A 20,813-nucleotide genomic window follows, 5' to 3' on the forward strand; every position below is an offset into this window, starting at 1 on the left:
TTTCCGGAAAATCCTCCTCAGAACGTGGAGTACTAATGTGCTGAGGGGGAAGGACTGTCAGTTCTTTTATTTATCATTAAAAATACCTTCAGGTGATTTGGGACTATCAAGTTGTGGATACGGGCAAAGTATCATTGCTTTCTCCTACCTTCCCAGTTCCCTAAAATAAGTTATTTGGTTTACTTGGTGCCCTTTATCTTAAATTAGTCCACACGGGCTGCTCCAGGAGGGACCATGCTTCTTCCTGGGTACAAGACTGTCCAGTGTTTGCAGCAGCTACTGGGACATTAAGAATAACTAATACTGGGGACAAATTGCAGCTAGGTAAAGTGGTGGAGAAAATCATGTTTCTCCCAGAGGGCCCAATGTAATTGATCTATTCCTTTAATTTTATGTCATGGTCTTTTTTTAAATACACCTACAATGTCTGTGTGGTTTTGTATTACAAGGAAGTTGGTGGCAGTGATGGTCAGTTTGTTGTATGATACCACAGTGGTTTCCAGGTCATCTCACCCCATTTTCTTTAGACAAGTGTAGGAAGTTGCTCTGTAGAGATGTTGGCAGCATCTCAGAGGATGATAAATTCTGGAAATCAGCAAAGCTGTAAGCTTCTGTCAATACATGATACCTGAAGGAAATTAAATGAATGTGAAAGTGTTGTGTTTTCTGTCTTTTCCCAATAAATATGCTTAGTGTGTCTGAAACTGTGGTCTAAAGCAGGAATTATTTGTACAATACCCAGTTCAGCTATATTCTGATTTTAGCTTGGAATTTAAAAATTTCTGACATAACACAGGTAATACCTTTGTTTCCAGTGGAGTTGCTACAGAGATTTATACCATTCTAACTAGAGGAGGAATCCTATGACCCTCCCTTAAAATTATAATAGCTGTCTTGCTCTAGTGGCTTCAAAACAAAGGCCTATTTGCCATAGAAAGCGATTCATCATAACCCCCCAAACCCCAAACCATTAACATACTTCAGTAGAGTTGGGATGTTACTCTTTGACATCCAAAAGGCTTTCTCGTCTTCATCCATGTTTTCAATTGCTTGCAGAGAAGGCACGAGGACAGTTAGGTTTGAGGTGCTGGACAGCACCGAGTTTATCTCAGCCTCCTGCATGGAAGTGAACAGGGTAAAATAATTCATCCTAAGGATGATCTATAAATAGCATCTGGTGATTTTTTAGCAAGGTGGAGTATGTGACGTGCTTTGTGACCAGCCTGGAGAGGAAAAACTATTAAACTGAGCAATGACTTGAACAAAACTACTTAGAGGTGTACAAAATGGTAAATGAGTGTCTATTTTTTACAGACCGGATTGCCAGCATTTAAAGGGCAGAAGCAATGTTTAGGTCAGAATTGTTTTTTTGTGGTGAAACACTTAGGTTTCCTCCTACAAAAGTTACTTTGACTCATGGATTCTATTTTATGCACTTAAATGTTAAAAGTAAATCATGGTAATAAACATGAGTGGTTGCTGATAACTACTGAGAATCTGCTTTTACAGAGCACTCTGTGCTATTTAATAGATAGAAGGATTATGAACTGTGAAATAAGAAACCTACATGACACAGTGTTCCCATTTGATATAAGACTACTTAACATGGCTGGGATTTTTGAAGATGTCCAAAGGATACCTGTGCCCACTAGCTTGCTAGCTGTGACAGCTCTAATTTTAGGTGGGGGATGTGGGCTCTTTATTGTGCATGGACTGATTCATCTTCCATATGTTTGTATCTGCCTTAAGGATGGGGAGAGCCTCCACTGGAGATTTTTCCAGTGTGTGGATTTTTTTTTGTGGGGAGACCTAAGGCTTAAGGAGAACTAAAGATCTGAATGCTGAAGATGTGATTCTCTTGACTTTTCACAGGCTCCACAACTTTTGAAACTGCCAAACTTGAGGGAGCAACATGAGCTTAAGTTCTACCTTTCTGCAGCTGGTATGCTGCCTGGAAGATGGCTTGTTTTGCGTGGTCCTTCACTACTGGGTTTTAAGTCAAGAAGAGAACCAGCTCCCTTAAATAGCTGGGGATTTTGTCTCTGTTAAGATCATCCATCTTTCTAGTCATCATCACTGTCACCTTCCGAATATTTAAATGTAGAAATAGAAACAGACTCCAGAAACAGACTCCCTCTTCTCATCCTTCCTGACCAGCAAGAAATATATTTGGTTATGAAAAGTGATAAACATCACATTCCTGCTCAAGTATGAAGTTAAGAACCCCACAGATGGATATATCTCCCTATTTTGCTCATGTTTGTAGCTACCATTATTTAAGGAATACTGTTTCTTTGAAGTGTAGCAGAGATTTCCACATCTCTGTTTCAACAGGTTATACAGAATCTGTGGCCTGATTTCCTCCTCACACCACTTCATTATCTAAAGAGCACATTAGCAGGTGAACAACCCTTTCTATTGTGCTCATTCCTTTAACTTCATTAGTTTCTCTTTACAGTATACAGTGCTGCAGTCAGCCCAGGGGCAGGCAGATAACTGATTTAAATTAGCCACATTGGCCTTTCTTTTAAGCAGCTCCCTGAGGTCCCTGTTGCAACTGTGTGCCTTAAGGATTCCTAAGCTATTTAATTTTGAAAAGCATGAAAACGGCTAATATGCTGTGCCTTCTGTTTTTGATGCTATTCATTAGCATATCACTGTTCTTTTCTGTTTGCCACTATTTCCTCTATACTTCTTATACTTAGGTTTTAAGCTTTTTGTAGGGGAAACTGGTTTTGAACTCTATTCATACAATGTCAGCCACACTAGGGTAAGGACCTCTAATATTCCTGCTGCCCTAGTAATAATAGTATGTAAAAACATAAATAAAGAGTGAAAATCAATATATCTAGAATGTTTTTTTTTTTTTAAATCTAAATTGGTATTTCTTCCCTAATCTGCAGCCAGACAAGCTAATCTCTTCCTTCATTTCCTGCACCTCAGTCAACCCCACACAGACTGAGCTTTCTCCTCCTTGGTTGCTGTGAGAGCAGCACACTGACGAGCCATACAGCTGCATTTTCCTGCCATGGGGCACAGTGAAAATGGGGAAGGTAAGGTATTGCCTTCTCTCTCTACTAGTATTTTTATTGCATGAAAGAATTTGGAAGCAGCCACTTAGGGGCATATTCAGGCTCTGCTTGTACCCTGCCGCTTGTCATCTGGACTAGAGTATATTTATGTACAGAGCTAGTCCTGGCTTGTGTAGCCCCCTGCTCCAGAAAGTGGGCTTGTAACTAGATCTTCTGCTTGTGGGACTTCCTTACTTGCCTGAATTTGGGATAAGAACTTGGTTTTCGGGCAGAAATAGGGAACCAGGTGATCAGCCCTGCCATGGCTGGTGGGAGCGGCATTCCGATGCCTCTCCAGAGCTTGGGCCTCTGCTCTGTGATAGGAATAGTGCAATGAGATTCCCATCTCTATAGCCTACAGGGCTTATGTATTTATGCAAACTTGAACATACTAAAAAAATCAACCACAAAGTGTACTTACATTAACCCATTGGTTAAATGAAGCTGCTTCTGACAGAGTGGATAACTCCTGATTAGAAAGAGAAAGAGAGCAATGAGTATGTAAGGTCTAATTAGCTGTACCAAAGTACTCTAGCTGTAGTTTGTGATGTAATCCGCTGTGTCTGGCCTGGCTGATGTGACATAGAGGAGGAGGTTTTCAGCATGTATGAAATGGGAGGGCATTCATGTTTTTCTAGTACTGATACTTTCTGGAGTGGTGAGTTACCAGCTCTTCTGAAAAGAAGGCCATCTATTGCTTAGGTGTATTAAGCTTACCTGATCTTGGTACCTGATACGCACTGACCCCAGGCTAAGTGTTAATTTTCTGGGAATCTAAAACTTTTCTTAACTTCAGGCAAAATTAACTGAAAGGTGTGTTGTTGGTATATGTACAGCATTTTACACATCATTCTGCAACTAGAGAACCTTTATTCTGCCACTGTACTCAGAGCAGTGAGTGAGATAAATGATGGTATGAGCAGGGGTGGCAGGTAGTGCTTAGAGCCATGTAATGTTATTGCCAGTGGCTGAGACAGCTGACACTTCCATTTTTCCTGTGCTGTTAAATGCATATTGATTTCACCATTTTACTTGTTTTGGTTTTATTTGCCTGCTGGTCAGTATGATTTGTTTGAGCATGATAAATTGATGTTTTCACTGAGAGAGACCTCAGGGCAGAACTTCACAAGAGCTGTGTGCTCGCTGGGAGGTGAGTGCTTAGCACATCTGCAGGTTAGGCCTCTGGGGCTGCAATTTTTCAATTTGTCTTAAGAAGGAAATATGCTCAGATCCCTTAGGCCCCTTTCCAAGCTGTGTTTTTAAACACAACCGGTCATTTATGTATCAGACAAGTGCCTCCAGCTAGAACACTGTTTGCAGGTAGCACTGGTGGACATCATATTTTTCTGTTTATAATGGCTTTGCGATCTCTCTGGTTATGATCCAGTGTGAGAAGACGCTCATCTTACTTACATCGGCAGCATTTCCATAGCAGATTCTGCCATCTCCTTCGTAGCCCTTTGGGCACACACACTTCCAGCCATGAGAGGACTCAAACTGGCAAGATGCCTTCGAACCAGAAAGAAAGAAAATTCAGGAGACCACTACGAGCAAGGATGGCCTCTAAAGCCCCTTCTGAAACCCATTCATATACAAACATGAACTTAACATGATGCATGGACATCCTTACCCTCCCATAGGACAAACTCCACCAGCTTTGGGCACTAACTCCCTCCTCACATGCCCACCATACCCTAAATCTGTAGGAATCTAAACTCTTCCTCAACCCTTTCTTACTTCCTCTGTACATAAACTGAGCCCTGTTCCTTCACCCAACTGTACCAGATTTGTCTTATGCTCCTCATTGCTCTTCCTTTAGCTCTGTTCCTGTGTTCTGCCTGAGGCTGCTGTGGCTCTTGTAGGCACTACAGAGCACAGCAGTGCCTGCAGGTCGGTTGAACCCATGCAGTTGCAGATAAAGTTTATAGATGCCTGTGTAGAGATGACTTGGCTAAGCATCCCAACAGGCTAATGCATCCAAATTGAAATTGCTCGTGGAGAAGCAGCATACATTTATTCCAGGCTTGAGAGAGTACATTTAGGATTGGGGGCAGCCCTTGTAGTCTCTCCTCAGCACATGTGGTTCATGTAGCAGTTTTGATGCTTGCAGCACTGCTTGGAAAGCTTTGTTCTAACTCAAATAGAAATTGCAGGCTTGAAATAGCAAGGAAAATCTATGGTGTGTGCAGGAGGCAAGGTGTGATATGTATCTGAACACTTTGTTCAGGGAATGGTTAATAACTCACCAAACGATGGCATTTTCCATTTTGTTCGAGGCATGAGTTTATGGGTGTGCACTCCACTCCATTCCCCCGAAATCCATCCTTACACTTGCAGTCATTCTGTTGTTTTAATAAAACACTGCAGTTCATTAAAGTGACTAAAATAGGGTGCATATTCTAGACATGGTGAATTAGTCTATCTGTCTTTCTGTGTAGTTCCATTACTTCAGTGAAATGACACTGATTCATATATCCAGAAGACCTTTATACCTGACATCTACTAGTGTGCTTACTAAAAGGTATTTGCTGCCAGAACACCACCACAGCGTGGGGAGGGTGCACTGGGATAGGAACTGAAGGAGACTGCCTTGTGTAGAGAGTGCTGTATGGGAATAACCTTGTGGCTGTGCGGGAGAGGAGAATCTGGGGAAGAAAACCGGGTGAGAAGCACAGGCAGCGCAAAATGGGTGAGAACTAGTGCCTAACAAATGTGAGAGGACATACCTGACCCGGTCCAATGTATATGCAGGTGGCATTTTTGTGGCACCCTGACACTGTGGGCAGCAGGCAGTTGTTGATGGCTGAGCAGTCCCTTCCGTCACCTGTCCATCCTGCCTGGCAAACACACATGTGCTCTCCTGGGCCAGTCTGAATGCATTCAGCCTGGGGGGATGCAGAAGCATCTGTTCAGGACAGGTAGATGGCATCTGGCTTTAGGTGTAAGGCTTGTCTGAGCAATAGTGATGCCACTATCTGGGGAAAGAGCTTGAAACTGCAGTGAAAACTGACTCTTCCTTCTGCAAGTTTCTGGCCAAACCTTCCTTTCTATGGTGCCAGGCTCTATGCGAAAAGTAGGTACTTACATTGATATTGCAGCCACCTGGGTTTAAAGCAGCACAAGGATCAACTTTGGTGCAGCTCATACCATCTCCCGCATAGCCAGGTTTGCAAACACAGCTGTAGAGAATGAAGGGAGGCATTAAACATGATAGGACAGCTGTAAAGTGAAGCAATTGTTTTCCACTGTAACATGTTATTTATAGGCGGCTTAAACTGGTAACCTTGGATTCACAATGCATATATTATATTGTTTGGGTTTTTTTTTCCCCACAGAATATTGGCTTGCTTAATTAAGACAAATCAGGGATGCATTCTCCGTGTATGAGATGGGAAATGAAATTAGTTTTGCCATGATGTGGTATTTGCAAAGGTGAGCTAGTAGCTCTGAATTAATTATGAGCTGGGATTGCTCTTTCTTTCAGTGACACAGAAGATAGCTCTTTCCCTGAAATGCATATAAGAAAATGAGCCACCCCATTTCCCCTGGTTGTCCTCCCAGGTTAATCTGTACTGGAGGGAATTTCTTAAGCACTCAAATTACACAGCATCCCCCATCCTGCCTTCTATGGTAATTGTTGTGGTTTTAGCTCATTATGAATACACTGCAGCAAGAGGCAAACTTGGTGTGCGTGAAAGTGAGCATGAGGTGAGCAGCAGGCATCTGTAACAGTAAGAAAGTTTTGTGACGCATCCTGTCAGGACTGGAGAGCCTATGCTGTGGCATGCAAACCAGCTGATCTGATCTGAGTAAACTGTCCATCCCCAAACTGCTTGAGAACTTAATTGTTTTTCAGCAAAGCCCAGGCTCCTGATTCACTAAAGAAATGGTTAGAAATAAGAGTTTCCTGAGAGAGCCTTTGTAGATGTTGGTAGGAAGGCAGCCTTCCGAACAAGGGTTAGATCTGTATGAATGTATCAGTGTTAAATACAAGGTGCAGGGTAGGGCATTGAGAACTCTTGATTACTCTCTTGCAACTCAAGGCTGATGTGGTGCATGTTTATGCTTATTTGCTGCATAGCAGCATTTCAGTGGCTGATGTCTGTGTACTGCTACACAGTGCTGTTTTGATCAAGCAAATGGGAAAGAGCCGCAGCATAGTTAATTAGATGCAAGTTACTGACTTACCTCATTGCACCATCGCTAAGCTGACAGTCTGCATGTGCATGACAGAGCTGTAGAGAGGGATCGCAGGGAACAATCTGCTTATCACAGAGTTTCCCCGTGTATCCACTTCTGCATGATCCAGGAAGACAGATCCCATCACTGTCTATTCGGTTATTGCACTTCCCGTAAACGCAGAGGCATTCTAGCAGAGATAAATTATAATGTGCAATTCCATAATTGTAAAAGGCATCTATTCTTACATAGCACTTACGAATCAGGTCCTCCTTTTTTTCCTAGTGTCTAAACTTTTGTATTTCTAAAGTCTTACTTTGTTGGGGAACTTATTATTTGTTTATCATGTCTGTGTCTTTTCAGGTGTGCTTTATGGGTAACTATTTAAAATCTGTTATATCTTTATAGTGCACTTGTCTATCAATGAATTTCAAAGTACTTCAGAGAAGTAGGGGAGAAATACTGTGTCCTAGGCTATTAAGGCTGAAATTGTTTCATTGCACAACTTTTGGTGTACTTTCAGAGATATGGGAAGCCTTTTAATGCTGAGTCCACAATGCTACAAATTGCATAGTGCTGAGCTCGTATATGGAGCAGCAGCACAGACCTATAATCATTTTGATGGGGATGGACTGATTAGTGCTGCTGGGAGGCACAGCAATGTGCCCAAAGGACTTGGTAGGTAAGCCTTCTGCAATCCCAAGAAGTGCTAGTGGTGACTAGTTAAGTCAACAGGTACTGCTTTGGTGGGACTGCAGCTTAGGCAATACCGCCTTTTCTTATGGAACTTGTTTCTCAGTTTTTGTCCATGTACCTGTGAACTTTTGAGTGAGCTGGGCTTCATGAATGACATAGCAAAAAGAGACTAAACCCGATTTTGTAGATGGGGATTATATCTATATTTGCTGGTTTATATTCTGTAGACTCTCAAACGTAGTATGGTTTGACATAGCAGGTGTAAATCTGTCAGTATATAGAAGATGACTGCTAGAACTATAAGTTTTGAAGATCATAAATCATTCAGTAAAGATGATTATTAAGCGTCCCTAAACACAATCTGTTTATAGTTTTAGTTGTAATTAGATTACATATATTTGTCATTGCAGGCAGAATTTGCTCTATTGTGGGCAGTACTAGATGGGAATGGAATAGCAAAGATCTTCTTTTCCATTACTTATGTGAGGGAGACCAAAATGAAAAGAGCAATAAATTAGTATACAGCAAGCTATGACCTCTGCAGAAAGTCCAATTAAGTCAGTGAGAAGATTTTCACTGACTGCAGGCTTATGATGTATCCCTTTGAAATAAGAAATGGAAGTACCCCAGAGACATCTTGCTCATCTGACGTAGAGAACGTTTAGCGAGGAGTTAACTCCTACCTCAATGTTACTAGGATCAAAAAGAAACAGTTATGCTGAGGAAGTGTGGCTGTACTTACCTTTATCACACTGAGGACCATATTTGCCAGGGTCTGAGCAAAACTGACACTGAAAGCCTTGAAATGCCTCAGCACAAATGCAGGTCCCATTTCCATCCAGGCCGTCCATGCACTGTGATAGTGGAAAAGAGGTGATTTCTATGTATAAACTGAAATGAATTTTTATCCTTCCCCCAGAGAAGAGACTATGTGCCTCTCCATATTATTGACTGTGACAGACTAGCAGAAAGAGCCTCAGCTTTAAAGAAAAAGGTATTTCAAAGCAAAAGCTTTCCTTGTGCTTGTACTTTGCTGCTGTGTATTCTACATTCCTTTGCAATTTTAAAGTGAGAATAGCAAGCTGTGTCATTACTGTGTGCTGTGCAGAGTAGAAGTGTAAGAGTGGATCACCAGCCCTGACCTTGCCTGTGTGCTGTGTGTTGGAACCACAGATGCCTGCAGTTCAGACATCTGAGAGGAGACCAATTAGTTTTCCCTCCCCCATATAACTGAACCTGAAATTCACAGCTATCACTGGGCATAAATGGAGGGAGCCTAACGTATTTATTGTGCAGAAGCACTTTAGGGACTTCTGGGACACAGCTTATCCTTCCCTCCATGGGAGTTCAGGGTGCTGCCAGATGCTCTGCTCACCTGACCATTTCCTGAGCAGGGTTTGGAAAACGCTCCTGGGCACGGACTGCAGTCAGGGCCGAAGAAGCCTTTGCAACATTTTGGTTCCTGTGAAATGAAGTAAATATCCTCTTTTTTAGTGCCTTAGTGAGGAGGCAGTGTACGAAAGACAACTCTTCATCATGTTTTGTCTCTGGCAAATGCCTGTAGGGGTAGCTGGCTCTTAAAAGGCTTGTGCGGAGCCAGAGCCACCCCTGCAATGGCCTTGTTAAAACCAGGAGGGGTGCTGGGAGCCTAAGAAGGGGATACAAGACCACCATATCCTTCCCTTGTTCTTGTCAGACTCATCAGTGTTAGAAATCCCTGTCCTCTTGCCACTTATAAATGTGCCTGCGTGCATCTGCTCATATTGTGTGCACTCTCATATTTGGCAGGGGGAGGGAGTACAGTGCAATTCAGAGGCAGGCAGTCTCCTTTGCATCTGAGATCAGGAACTAGAAGATATGTTTTACCCCAGGGAGATGCTGTGAAAGCCAGACATGCTGCTTTGATCTTCCCCCTTCCCCTCTGCACCAGCGTGGCATTTCTCCGCTACACAGCCCTAAATGTTTTTCTCTGCTGCATCTTTTGTTTTATTCATGAATTTGCTTCTTGATCCATTTGTTTATCAAGAGCACAGAAAGCGTATTAGGAAAAAAAACCCCTCATTTACATGTGCGCTTCTTTTCTCCCAAGTAACAAATGACAGGACAAGAGGAGATGGCCTCAAGCTGTGCCAGGGGAGGTTTAGACTGGATACTAGGAAAAAATCCTTCACCGAGAGGGTGATCAGGCATTGGAACAGGCTGCCCAGGGCAGTGGTGGAATCACCATCCCTGGAAGTGTCCACAAGCATGTAAATGCCCTCAGTGACATGGTTTAGTGATGGACTTGGCGGTCCTGGGCTAATGGTTGGATTTGATTGTCTTAAAGGTCTTTTCCAACCTAAGTGATTCTATGATTCAAGGGAAAGGAGTAAGCAAAAAGCTCTCAAAGCTTATGGATTTGTTAGACTTCTCTGCTTGTTACTTAATGGTAGTTCTGAAATGCAGAATCTGTTTAGGAGCCCCAGGATCTGGAAAAGTGTAAGTACTTCTCATGGGCTAATGACTTCTGCAAGGATTGGGTTTGCCAGGCAGAGCAAGTGGAGCGTGGTTCTTAGGAGCGTTTCCTATTCATTGTTACCCCATACTGTGTGAAGTCCTGGGACAGGAGTGGCTGTGACCAGGAGGGATCAAGCTGTCCTGTTCTTTGTGGGTAAAGCTGTATGGAGCAATGATAACACCTGGGCTTGGAACCTTATGTTGAAGTCCTGCATTACAGTGTTGTTAATAGCATATGGCAACTAAAAATCTCTCTGGAATGTGCCTGGTATTTTGCTCTAAGTTTTACAGTCAGTCCTCCCAGCCCCCCGTAGAAGGAAGGGTATGGAAACTGTATGGACATCTCCATACCTCTCTCAAGTCCAAAAAGGAGAGTTCACAATTCAAAAGACAGTATTTTGGAAAACTTTTATGTACATTTCACCTTAAGGAAACATAACTCTGTACCTTTATTGTTACATTGCAGGCTCTAGTACAGCCAGTTTTTTGAAAGGTTGGGCCTTCAATAATGCATCTTCTTTTTGAGAAAGGCTGAAACATGCATGAAGTGGAAGCATTAGTATTTCTAGGCAATGTAAAGTTCTGTGATATAGCCTTACTATCCCAACGTAATTTAAGTGAAGAACAGTAAGTACTTTGCTATAGAGTTGCATTTAAAAATGTTTTAAATTATGTATTTTTCATTAATATGAACTTTCTTTTCATTTTTACTGAATAAATAGCATATAGGTTATTACTGAATACGGCGTACAGGACTAACTACCAATGAGTTTTTATAACATGGGGAATAAAATTCTTGTGATAGCTAGACTCGAGTTTTGTGTGTGGAGAAACATGCAGCCAGATTTGCATCTCTTAGATGCAAAGCAGATGGGAGGGTTTCTATTCTTTCTGAAGCTGATTCTGTTGACAGTTACTTCTGGGAGGATGCTTAATCAAAAGGAAATTTTTAACAGATGTGAGGTCTATTTTAAATCTATTCCTCCTCTATTTTTAATTTGCTAACTCTCAAAGTGTAATCATAGCAATTCTCATTCCTCGCCTCCCTCTTCTGACAATGCCTGTCTGAAATAGATTTTACTTAACCTGGGAAGAGTCAGAGCTTCTATGAAGTCTACAAGGGATCTTGCAACGGTAAAAATATAATGCTGAAATCACCTGATGATTCAATTATTGCCTAAAAGAGGCTAAAGTAGTGTCTATATTTGTATTTTTATGTGGCCTCTTGTATTCATATCTGGTTCGTTTTCTCGTTGTATTGGGAGAGCAGTAATCAACACATGGGACCCCTTCCCTCTAAGCATTTTGCACAACTAGGGAATATGTCACTTACAATGGGCTTTGAATCCTGAGGACACGGAGCCATTGCTTGTGATAAACAACTTGTACAGAGGCCCTAGATGGAAGCAATAAGGTTAGTCATTTGAGATGGCATTAAACCAGGTGCATACTTATGGAAGATACACTCTGTACATTGTAAGTACATGTGTTCTATGGCTTTTAACTCTTAGAGCATGGATCAGGAACCAAACAGCAGCGCCAGGGCTGTATCTGCTGGTTCTGATTTTTCTGGAGTGGTTGTTCTTTTCCACCTTCCCCCTTTTATCTTCATCTGTCCTTCCCCTCCTCCCTTATTTTAAACAATTGGAAGCTTCCTAAAGAGAAGATAAAGATGGGCATGAATGCACTGGTGTGCTTTGCTCAATCCCATATATTAGCTAACATTGTCTGAAGGTCTAGTGCAGTTTGGACGCTTAACTTCTATGAGTAGTTTTTATTTCATCCTAGGAAGACCACAAATTAATGGTCCCATATATACACAGCGTGAACAGAAATTTGTGTATAGGCAGGCAGTGAAGAGAAAAATATTCTTTGCTTCCATGTTGTAGATCCTGTACTCCGTTGTGATCCAGTGGTATATAGCTGTTTTTATGTCTTCACCTTTTGGTTGCCTTTCTCCACTAGCTAATTTATCACCATGTGGTAGTGACAGTAGCAATTATGGCACCAAGGATGTATAAACTCCGATGGCAGTTTTAAAGATGAGTTCTCTGACAAGATCAACATGCAATAACTTCAGAGATTCTCATCTTTTCAGAGCGTGAATATGGAGTTTGTCAAAGCTGTGTTGCTCGTGACTGCTAATGTCTTGTGTTTCAACCAAGTTAGAATAAACCCTAGAGCTGGCATTCTATGCATTACCTCACTGTGTTTCATAGTCATTCGACAAGTGACCACGAACATTAATTATGGCATTTTACACACAGATTAAGCACTGGAAATGTGGGGAAAAAAGAATCAGGTATTGGTTTGGATTTAATAGTCCTTCATGGTGTACAGCACTTAAAGGAATAAAGGGCCAGACTTACAAAAGCATTTGGGCATCAAATAGCTGAGGTTTGTGGTTCAGATGTATTTTGTCGAATACACTTGGGCATTGAAAAGCTCTTTGATAAGCTGTGGAGTCATGGCAGAAGCTGTCTCAGGCTCTTACCTTTCTTTGTGTTTCTGAAAATCCCTGCAAGTGCCTCTTTGCTGCTTTAGAACTTAAAAAATCTGTTTGCTGTGGAAAATGTTTCTCTCTGTTGGCATCACTCTCCTGATGCTCAGTGCAACTCAGTGTCATCTACTCACTCCCTTTCTCTGCCTGGGATGGTTTCAGCCACTGACATGTACCAGCTCCCTTGTTTTCCTGAGGATGGGGGTCCTGTCTCTCCCCTCAGCCTTGCAAGGAGGGGAACAGAAAAAAGCATCTGCACTTCCACACAAGGTCAGATCTGCCTGTTTTCAGCAGTAGGTTAAAACACTGTCTTTGCACTGAAGTAACTGAAGCATAGACATATATTCCTGTACATCAGGTCTGCCGTGGGAGCGATGACCTCTGGGAGGAGGTGGAGCAGACAGCTGGGAACAGCTACTACTGGTTCATTGCTTAGAACACCTCTTGTCAGAGGTCATCAAAACTGGCGACAGTCCACACCTCAGGCAAGTACTGCAGACCTGGTGTCCCTGTGCTCTTTGTGACATTGTGGATAAGCACTGCTGTCATTCAGTTCGGCTCAGGTGCAGCTTTCAGGGTTTGGGCATGGCTACATGGCTACATATGCATTAGCATTATGGTTTTGTCTTTTAGGATGTAAAGTTCCTGTAGGTGTGTATACCTGCTTGTTCCTACAAAGTTTGTCTCTTTTAACTGCTACTACAAGTATTATTTATAAGGTGGTATTATTCCAGTTTTCCGAGAGTGGAGAAGATGCATGGTGAAAGGTAAGAACAGCAAAGTCATTGCTCCTTTCTGGTATTCTCCTTGGTAGCAGTGCTCTGCTTAAAGCCTTGGATATTAAACTATATTTTAAACTATGCACGAAGCTTTCAAAGGTGACAAACCCACCAATTCAATCTGGGGAGTAATTTTTGTGATAGATGCAGTTAGTTTCATCTTTAAATCATTTTTCTGTGTTGCTTTAGGAGTGATTGATGTCAGACATAGACTGTAGGTAGGGTTTTGGTAAGGAATGCAGATTACTAAAGTGTTCTGGGTCTTGATTGGTTTTTGTATTGGATATGGCTGTTCATCACTCTGCCTGGTTTATGATTGCATTGCACATATGGCATTCTGTAGTTACTGCCAGAGGTAATAGTTCTTTACTGTGCCAGCTCTTGTGTTTTCTTCATTGCATTTTGATACTGTCCAGCTCTGTTGTGAACCTCTTTCAAGGCTGTGGTTCTGGACTGTTGTAAGTTAAGATAGTAAATATTTTGCATCACTGTACCAGAACTGTTAGTGGCCCAGATACGTGCTTGAACATAGTACAATAACAGCTCATTGGAACCATGCTTATTGCAAATTAAAAGCTTAGTTGGATACTCGGTCGTCTTACCAGAAATAGTGTCTGAATATTACCAAGTGTAAAGGCCTGTACTGTGTTACCAAACTGAACAAGGTATGTCAAAGTCTACCCCTTGAAATATAAAAGTGTTTTGTGATTCCTAATTTGAAAAAAAAAAAAAATGGAAGAAAGCAGAGCTAGGGGAAATTGTGGCTTCTGAAAAGAACATATTTCTAATATATTAATACAAAATTAATAATTAATATTTTAACTTGTGGCTCTTTTTCCTGCATACTTAGTAGAAATGAAAATACTGATCTGGAGTAGTTTTCCTGGGAACTTGGCACTGCTTACCGTGTTTGCACAGATGGGAATCAGGAATTGAAGGAAAAGGTTTGACTGGAGAGGCAACATATTTACATATACTACTAGATGATCCTGCAAGAACTAGATGTGTTAAAGTGGTTTAGGATGTGCTCATATGAGTTCTCAGTTTGCAAATTACTTGTATATGTGCAGTAATGCTACCCAGGTGGCTGTATGTGATTGATATATGAATTTCAAAAAATACCCCCTTTTTTAACAGACAATATCAGAGAAAGTAGTAAAGAAGAAGCTAGAGTGCTTTGTATGGAGCACTGAAGAGCTGTTGATTTGTTATGATTCTCTTACCATTGCAACTTCGCTTCTTGTCTCATCACACCGATGTGGTAGAATTGGAGCAATCGTGGGTGGGATAAGAACCCCTGCTAGGGTATAAATGCGACCATTTTTTGCAACAATATCTGTTTCTTCCATTTCTTCTCCACTCACCAAGACTTGTCCCTGTGAAACAATAAATTGTTATTAATAACAAATTTTTCATGGTTTCTCAGTTTCCGGTAATTTGAAGAATTTCTACTTGCACTTCTTTTCAATTGGCTATCTATCTTTTATTACACTTGTTTTATTCAAGTAAAATGAGCACATATATTGCTCATTTTCATGAATATTTCATGAACAGTGGTCTCTAAAGTTTTCTTTTTAATCTGCACTGTTAGCCTGTGGAACTGGTTAATAAAAAACTGACCAAAATGAGAAGACTACTCATGACTTCAGGCACTTATTTTAGTCCTCTCTCTGACAAAGCGGGGAAAAATGAAAGAGAGTTTGTGGGGGTGTGGCGAAAAAGGATTCTTTATGCATTTCTCTTGCAACTGCTCTGCCTTTTCAAGAATTTTCGTATTTGCCTCTTATCTCCAGGACAGAAGGAACTTAAACATAACAGAGAAGTTTGATTTCACAAAAGTACTGAAAAATTAACACCTTAAAAAATGTGTTCACTGCATTCATCAGGATCAGAGATTATAATAGTAAAAAAAAATACAAGACCATGTGTGCACTGAAAGGAGTTTAAGATAACTAAAATATGCAACAGAATTATTTAAAATATTTTAAATAGATTTCTTTTAAATTAGAGCAAAAATGAAAATCACGCCTAGTCTGCGGCTAATCATAAGAAAAAGGGAACTGCAGACTGTTCTTATATATCGATCATTTGCTCTGCATCCCCCAGTAAGTGGGAATAGCAAGTTAAAAATTTCTGCCTCATTATATTTATTCACATTATAATCTGCCTCAAGAAATTCCCCTGCTAGTGTTCCCCCTCCTCCCTTTTTTATTCCCCCTGAATGCAAACTGTTGCCTAGATCAGAGAGAGCGGTTCCCAGGTGAAAGCTGCATTGACTTACAGTGCTGGTCCTGTTAAAATAAATGAACTGCTTCGCCATGCTTCTGATGTGCTCTATTGAGACAAGACTGGCAACCTCTAGCTGAAATGAACATAAATTCAATGAAAGAAATGTATATCATTATTCTTTTCAAATCCAGATGGGTTTCACAAGAAAGACTACTTTTCTCTTTAAGGTGGGCAAATGAACCTAGTAGCATTGTAGGCAGCCTCACATTGACTAACCTGCTTGTGTAACAGTGACTAAATTTTGACTAAGTTTGCTGGTTACTGCATGTGAAGAGCTTGTTGCCCAAAAGATATTAATTTTTCTTCTAATTATAGCAACTATTCTAAGTAAAGTTATCACCCCTCCCTAAAAATAGCCCTGTATGCATCCTTAGACCACTGTGCAAATGGCAGTGCTAATGTCTCATGAAGAGACATGTGGATCTCATGCCTCTGCTCCCTGTGATCTTGCTCTGTGCCAGGAGTGACCTCTGCCTTGGACGCTGAGAGCAGGGCCTTTTGCTAAGGATACGAGCACTTCCTTCCCCATCCTGTGGTGAGGATGAACTTCAGCCTCCTCTAACCTTAGTTGCTGGTGGTGTTGCTGGGTTATGTTCTTTGTTTTCAGCAGAAAGGAAGAAACAGAGGGCTTACATAGGCAACGGCAAAACCACCTCTCTCTGATAAACAGAAGACTAATATTAGCAGAATAGGTTCAGAGAGAGCTTGATTTTGATAGCAACAAGTACTTTTCCTGCTATTCATTCCTGCAGTCCTGCCAAGCTGACAGTATCCCCTGACAGTGATTCTTGCTCCACAGCATGCTAAGGCAGTGGGTCTCAGGTTCAGAATGACTGTATGTATGCATTATCTATCTATCTATCTATCTATCTATCTATCTATCTATCTATCTATCTATCTATCTATCTATCTATCTATCTATCTATCTACCTTTCCCACTCGGGTTAAGTCCCTATCACCAAATGGTATATTTTAAAGTGAAAATAGTTACTTGCATGTAACACACTAGTGTGACAAAACACAGTTTTAATTTGCCATGATTCAAGGACTACCCTGTGACTTCTAGCAGGGTTTTATTTTCATTAGTGACATCGAGGTGAAAGGTTTGTGTTCTCTGTTCTTGACCTTTATGCGACTAACCTTAATAAAGACAGAGGCATAGCTGTCCTTTGCAAGCTTACCATGCAGCACTGAGTAGAGGTTGTTCTTGGAAAACCTCTACCTTTAGAGTGGCAAAGGGTTTGAAAATGCCCTTACACCCTGGGTCAGTAAAGCAGCCATGCTCACCTCTGTATTGGAGACAATGTGGTATCGGACCAGCTCCAGCAATTTCCATGAACCCTGCCAAAGCAGAAAAGAGGCCATTTTAGCCCAGAATGAGTGACACAAACCTGGCTGGCCTGTTGAGAGGACAGGGGGATAAGAACAACATCACTAGTTGGTGCATCAGAGGTTTTGGGGCTTTGCCATGTGGCTGTCTGGACTGTGCTGTGCTGTCAAGGCAAGAGCAGGGGAGTGGGCGCCTGGTGTGGGGGATCATCATTGCTTTATAGGATGTGAGACCCCAGATTCTGTTCCTTTTAGGTGTTGCCTTGATCTTTAATTGATCACTTCAACCTCGATCATAGGAGCTTAGCTTAGATGAACACTGGACAATGTACATATGCATCTGCTATGTATCTAATATCTGAGAAAGATTTGTGTTGTAGAAGGACTGTACCTCTGCAGAAAGCAGGTAATCCAGAACGTCAGCTTTCATATTGCTCAAAGCCTCGTTACTTGGAACAAAGACTGTGTAAAGCCTGTTGTCCTGCTGTAAATCCATTCCCAGGCCAGTTTTCTGGTTTGGTGTAAAAAGAAAACGAAATTATATACTAATATTGAAGAAAAACTGAAAACAGCTCTTTAGAATTGCTTTTCTAGCTCCTTACCTCTATCAAAGATGTAAATTGGCTGTATCTTCCATTATCTTGAAGTACTGACATTATGGTTTCCTGAAATATGATGAAATTAAGATTTGTTTTAGTTGGGAACACAGAACAAACCCCAAGCCTTATAAGACGCTTTCTGAATTACTATACGAGTCTCAGATAGTACAGATTGAATCCATGTGGATTTCCTTATTGTTTGGGTGGTTGGTGGGGTGTGGAAGTGTCTGAGTTGTAGCACTTGTCCCAGGACTATACTTGATTATAGTTAGTTTGTCATTGTCCTGAAATACTGTGTAGTCACAGAACATACAGTGTGTACGTGTGCAAAGTGTTTTTAACTCTTCATTCCCAATAAGAAAGAACAGAAAAATAAACACTGAACTTGAATGGTGCTCCAAAGTTACCAGTTTTTATAATATTTGTCTTTGAGGGTGAGGGATTGCTAGTTTGAATACAAGTCTTGGTCCAGAGAAGTTGTGTCTGCAATGAGGAACCAGCTGCTGTCTGTCATCTTCCTTGTCATTCAATTAGTGTGAAACTATTTTAAAAGAAAGTCTGACATTGAATGTATGTAGCTTATGACTCACCTCTTTGTTGCTTTCAAATGTTGGCTCCACATTGTCCATGGCTTTGTCAATAATGTGCAAAATCCCATTGGAAGCAATAATATTTCCCTGCAAAAGTTTTCCTTTCCTCCTCCCTCCTTGGATTGTAATTCTTAACTTATTATCCTGAAAGAAGCCAGGCAATGGATAGTGAGCTCTTTATTCTGAAATGACAACAGAATGAGTATGCCTGTTGAATAACATCTAGCATTCCCACTGCCAACACCTGGGCCATTTGAATCTGGGGAGGCTAAAGGTTGCTTCCAATTCCTATAAAGGAAATGGAAAAAATTCCTTTGGCTTTGAATTAGGATCGTGTTATTTTGTTCCAGGACAGCAAAGTTAAGAGAAGCAGGGACAGGTTCTCTGTGAAAAGCAGTGTACCTAAAAGGGCTCTGATGACTGCTAGTAATAAAAGTCTGCCAGGAAATGATTTTAAACATGATTGTACTAAAAGGCTCAACTCCTGTAATCTTAAGGGACTACAATCCATTTCCTTATATGTATATTCAAAATAACAAAATGTTGCTGACTCTGCACTGTACCAAAGCCTGCAGGAAACTAACAGGCCTCAGATAGCAATGATATTTTCCTGTTACAAATGGAGTGTGTACTCATTAAAGAAATAAAATAGATCTCTTGGATGTTACTGATCTACTGCAAAACATGAGAAGTACTTGATTTCAGCCTTTACATAGGCCCAAGTCATTAAAGAACATTCAATGGACCAAGAACAGTAACTCTACATTATAAAATCTAGTATATCAGTTGTAGAGAATAAATTTTTCAGACAGTGGGATCAGACTTCCCTGGAGCTCACTGACATCAAATAAGCTGGGCTAGAGATGAACTTTACTATATATTTTTTATGATTTACTACTGTACTAGGTTAATGGCTGGACTCTGATCTTAAAGGTCTTTTCCAACCTAAAGGATTCTATGACTCTCTATGCATTTTATTGATGCTGAAGACCTCCATTTGCTGCATCATTCAGAGGATGCTGATGCTCAATGGGAGGTGGGAACTGCAGTGCAGTTAGTGCTCACTCTGTATGAGCTGTGCACACAGGTTTCCAGCATAAGTTTTGAGCTTTTTTTGACCCATGCCCCCTCTTATTTCACTTAAGCTCTCTGTGCTCTCTTAATACCTGCCCTCCCTTCCCCCAGCTCTGTTGGTCAGGTTTAGGACGACTTAATTTTAACAAGCATTTTTAGAGCAATCTGTGTTAGACCTCTGTGTCACTCAGTGTTGATGTATTTCTGAAGGTAATTTTTGCTTTCTCTGATTTTAGCAGGAACTTTGATGTTGGTGGTGTTCCAAGTTTCACTTGAACTCCTCGTGTTTCATGGCCACAGCTGTATTTTTTCATAACCTAGCAGCTACCTGCATCCTGATATCTTGCTGCAGAAAGACCTTTCATACTCCTCATTGAGTGAGCAGAGAGTGGCATTCTTGCTGAGGTAGGCTGGAAGGCCACTTACCTTTTCTCCCTTTGATATCTCTCCTGGCTTGCCAGTCAAAGTATATATGACATTAGTATTATTCAAGCTACTGGTGTTCAGTTGACCAGCAATTACATGGAGTTTCACAAAGTACTGTGCTTTCTCTTTATTATTCAGAAGATCTTTTATCTAGAAAAGCAGGAGAACAGAGATTTATTTCAATGCACGCTTCATCTAAAAATTAAAAATAAAAATATCCTGGTGAATGCTTTTTTCCCCCCTGCCATTATATTTTATCCCCCTTAAATAAAAAGCAACCTGTAGCCTCCCTGCTGAACATTCGGATCTTAATTCAGCCCCTCTCTCAACCGAGTGATAAAAACCTGAGCATAGCTGTGTAAGACAGTCCAAAACTTACTTGAAGCCTGACTGTATTCTACCCTGACTTGCCAAATTGTTTTGCTTTTCTTTCAAGTAGAAAAAGACAATTCTGGTCCCTATATGTAAATGTACCCAGAAGTATACTAGAGCAAAGATCTCTCAATCTGTTGAATCAAAACACTTATAACACAGATGAGATTTCTGAAGGAGCTAAATCCCTGCCCCTGATGTAAAACCCTTTCTCTTGTTTACTTACATTTGTGCCTTTGAGCCCCTTGTTTGTCGGTACAAGGACAGTAAATGGTCCCAGAGTACTCAGTGGCCATTTGTAGGTATTTTCTTATAAGAAGGGAGAAGGGGGGGAGAGAGAAGAAAAGAAGTTAAAATGCCTATTGAAAAGCTCATTGGAGGAAGGGACTGTGTATTCTGTGTGGGGTATAGAA

The 20,813-nt window shown here is 41.1% G+C and overlaps 1 protein-coding gene across 3 annotated transcripts in view; it reads right to left on the bottom strand.

Moving 5' to 3' along the window:
• The window catches only part of STAB2 (stabilin 2), an 82,119-nt gene that overhangs the window by 38,764 nt on the left and 22,542 nt on the right, over positions 1-20,813 (bottom strand). For all 3 annotated transcript variants that reach the window (XM_062616342.1, XM_062616340.1, XM_062616341.1), the window contains exons 11-30: positions 20,627-20,709; positions 20,029-20,178; positions 18,529-18,672; positions 17,942-18,004; positions 17,731-17,850; positions 17,298-17,351; positions 16,003-16,083; positions 14,945-15,097; positions 11,776-11,838; positions 10,890-10,973; positions 9,322-9,408; positions 8,689-8,800; positions 7,260-7,440; positions 6,157-6,250; positions 5,798-5,956; positions 5,318-5,413; positions 4,485-4,580; positions 3,493-3,540; positions 980-1,116; positions 514-628 (exon numbers count right to left, since the gene is read on the bottom strand). In XM_062616342.1, the coding sequence (XP_062472326.1) occupies positions 514-628; positions 980-1,116; positions 3,493-3,540; positions 4,485-4,580; positions 5,318-5,413; positions 5,798-5,956; positions 6,157-6,250; positions 7,260-7,440; positions 8,689-8,800; positions 9,322-9,408; positions 10,890-10,973; positions 11,776-11,838; positions 14,945-15,097; positions 16,003-16,083; positions 17,298-17,351; positions 17,731-17,850; positions 17,942-18,004; positions 18,529-18,672; positions 20,029-20,178; positions 20,627-20,709 (2,120 nt within the window). The remainder of the gene's footprint in view (positions 1-513; positions 629-979; positions 1,117-3,492; positions 3,541-4,484; positions 4,581-5,317; positions 5,414-5,797; positions 5,957-6,156; positions 6,251-7,259; positions 7,441-8,688; positions 8,801-9,321; positions 9,409-10,889; positions 10,974-11,775; positions 11,839-14,944; positions 15,098-16,002; positions 16,084-17,297; positions 17,352-17,730; positions 17,851-17,941; positions 18,005-18,528; positions 18,673-20,028; positions 20,179-20,626; positions 20,710-20,813) is intronic.

The sequence above is a fragment of the Pezoporus occidentalis genome, unplaced genomic scaffold (assembly GCF_034315485.1).
Source record: "Pezoporus occidentalis ecotype Australia unplaced genomic scaffold, CSIRO_AGI_Poc_V1 ctg19, whole genome shotgun sequence".
In the NCBI taxonomy this organism is placed as follows: Eukaryota; Metazoa; Chordata; class Aves; order Psittaciformes; family Psittacidae; genus Pezoporus; species Pezoporus occidentalis.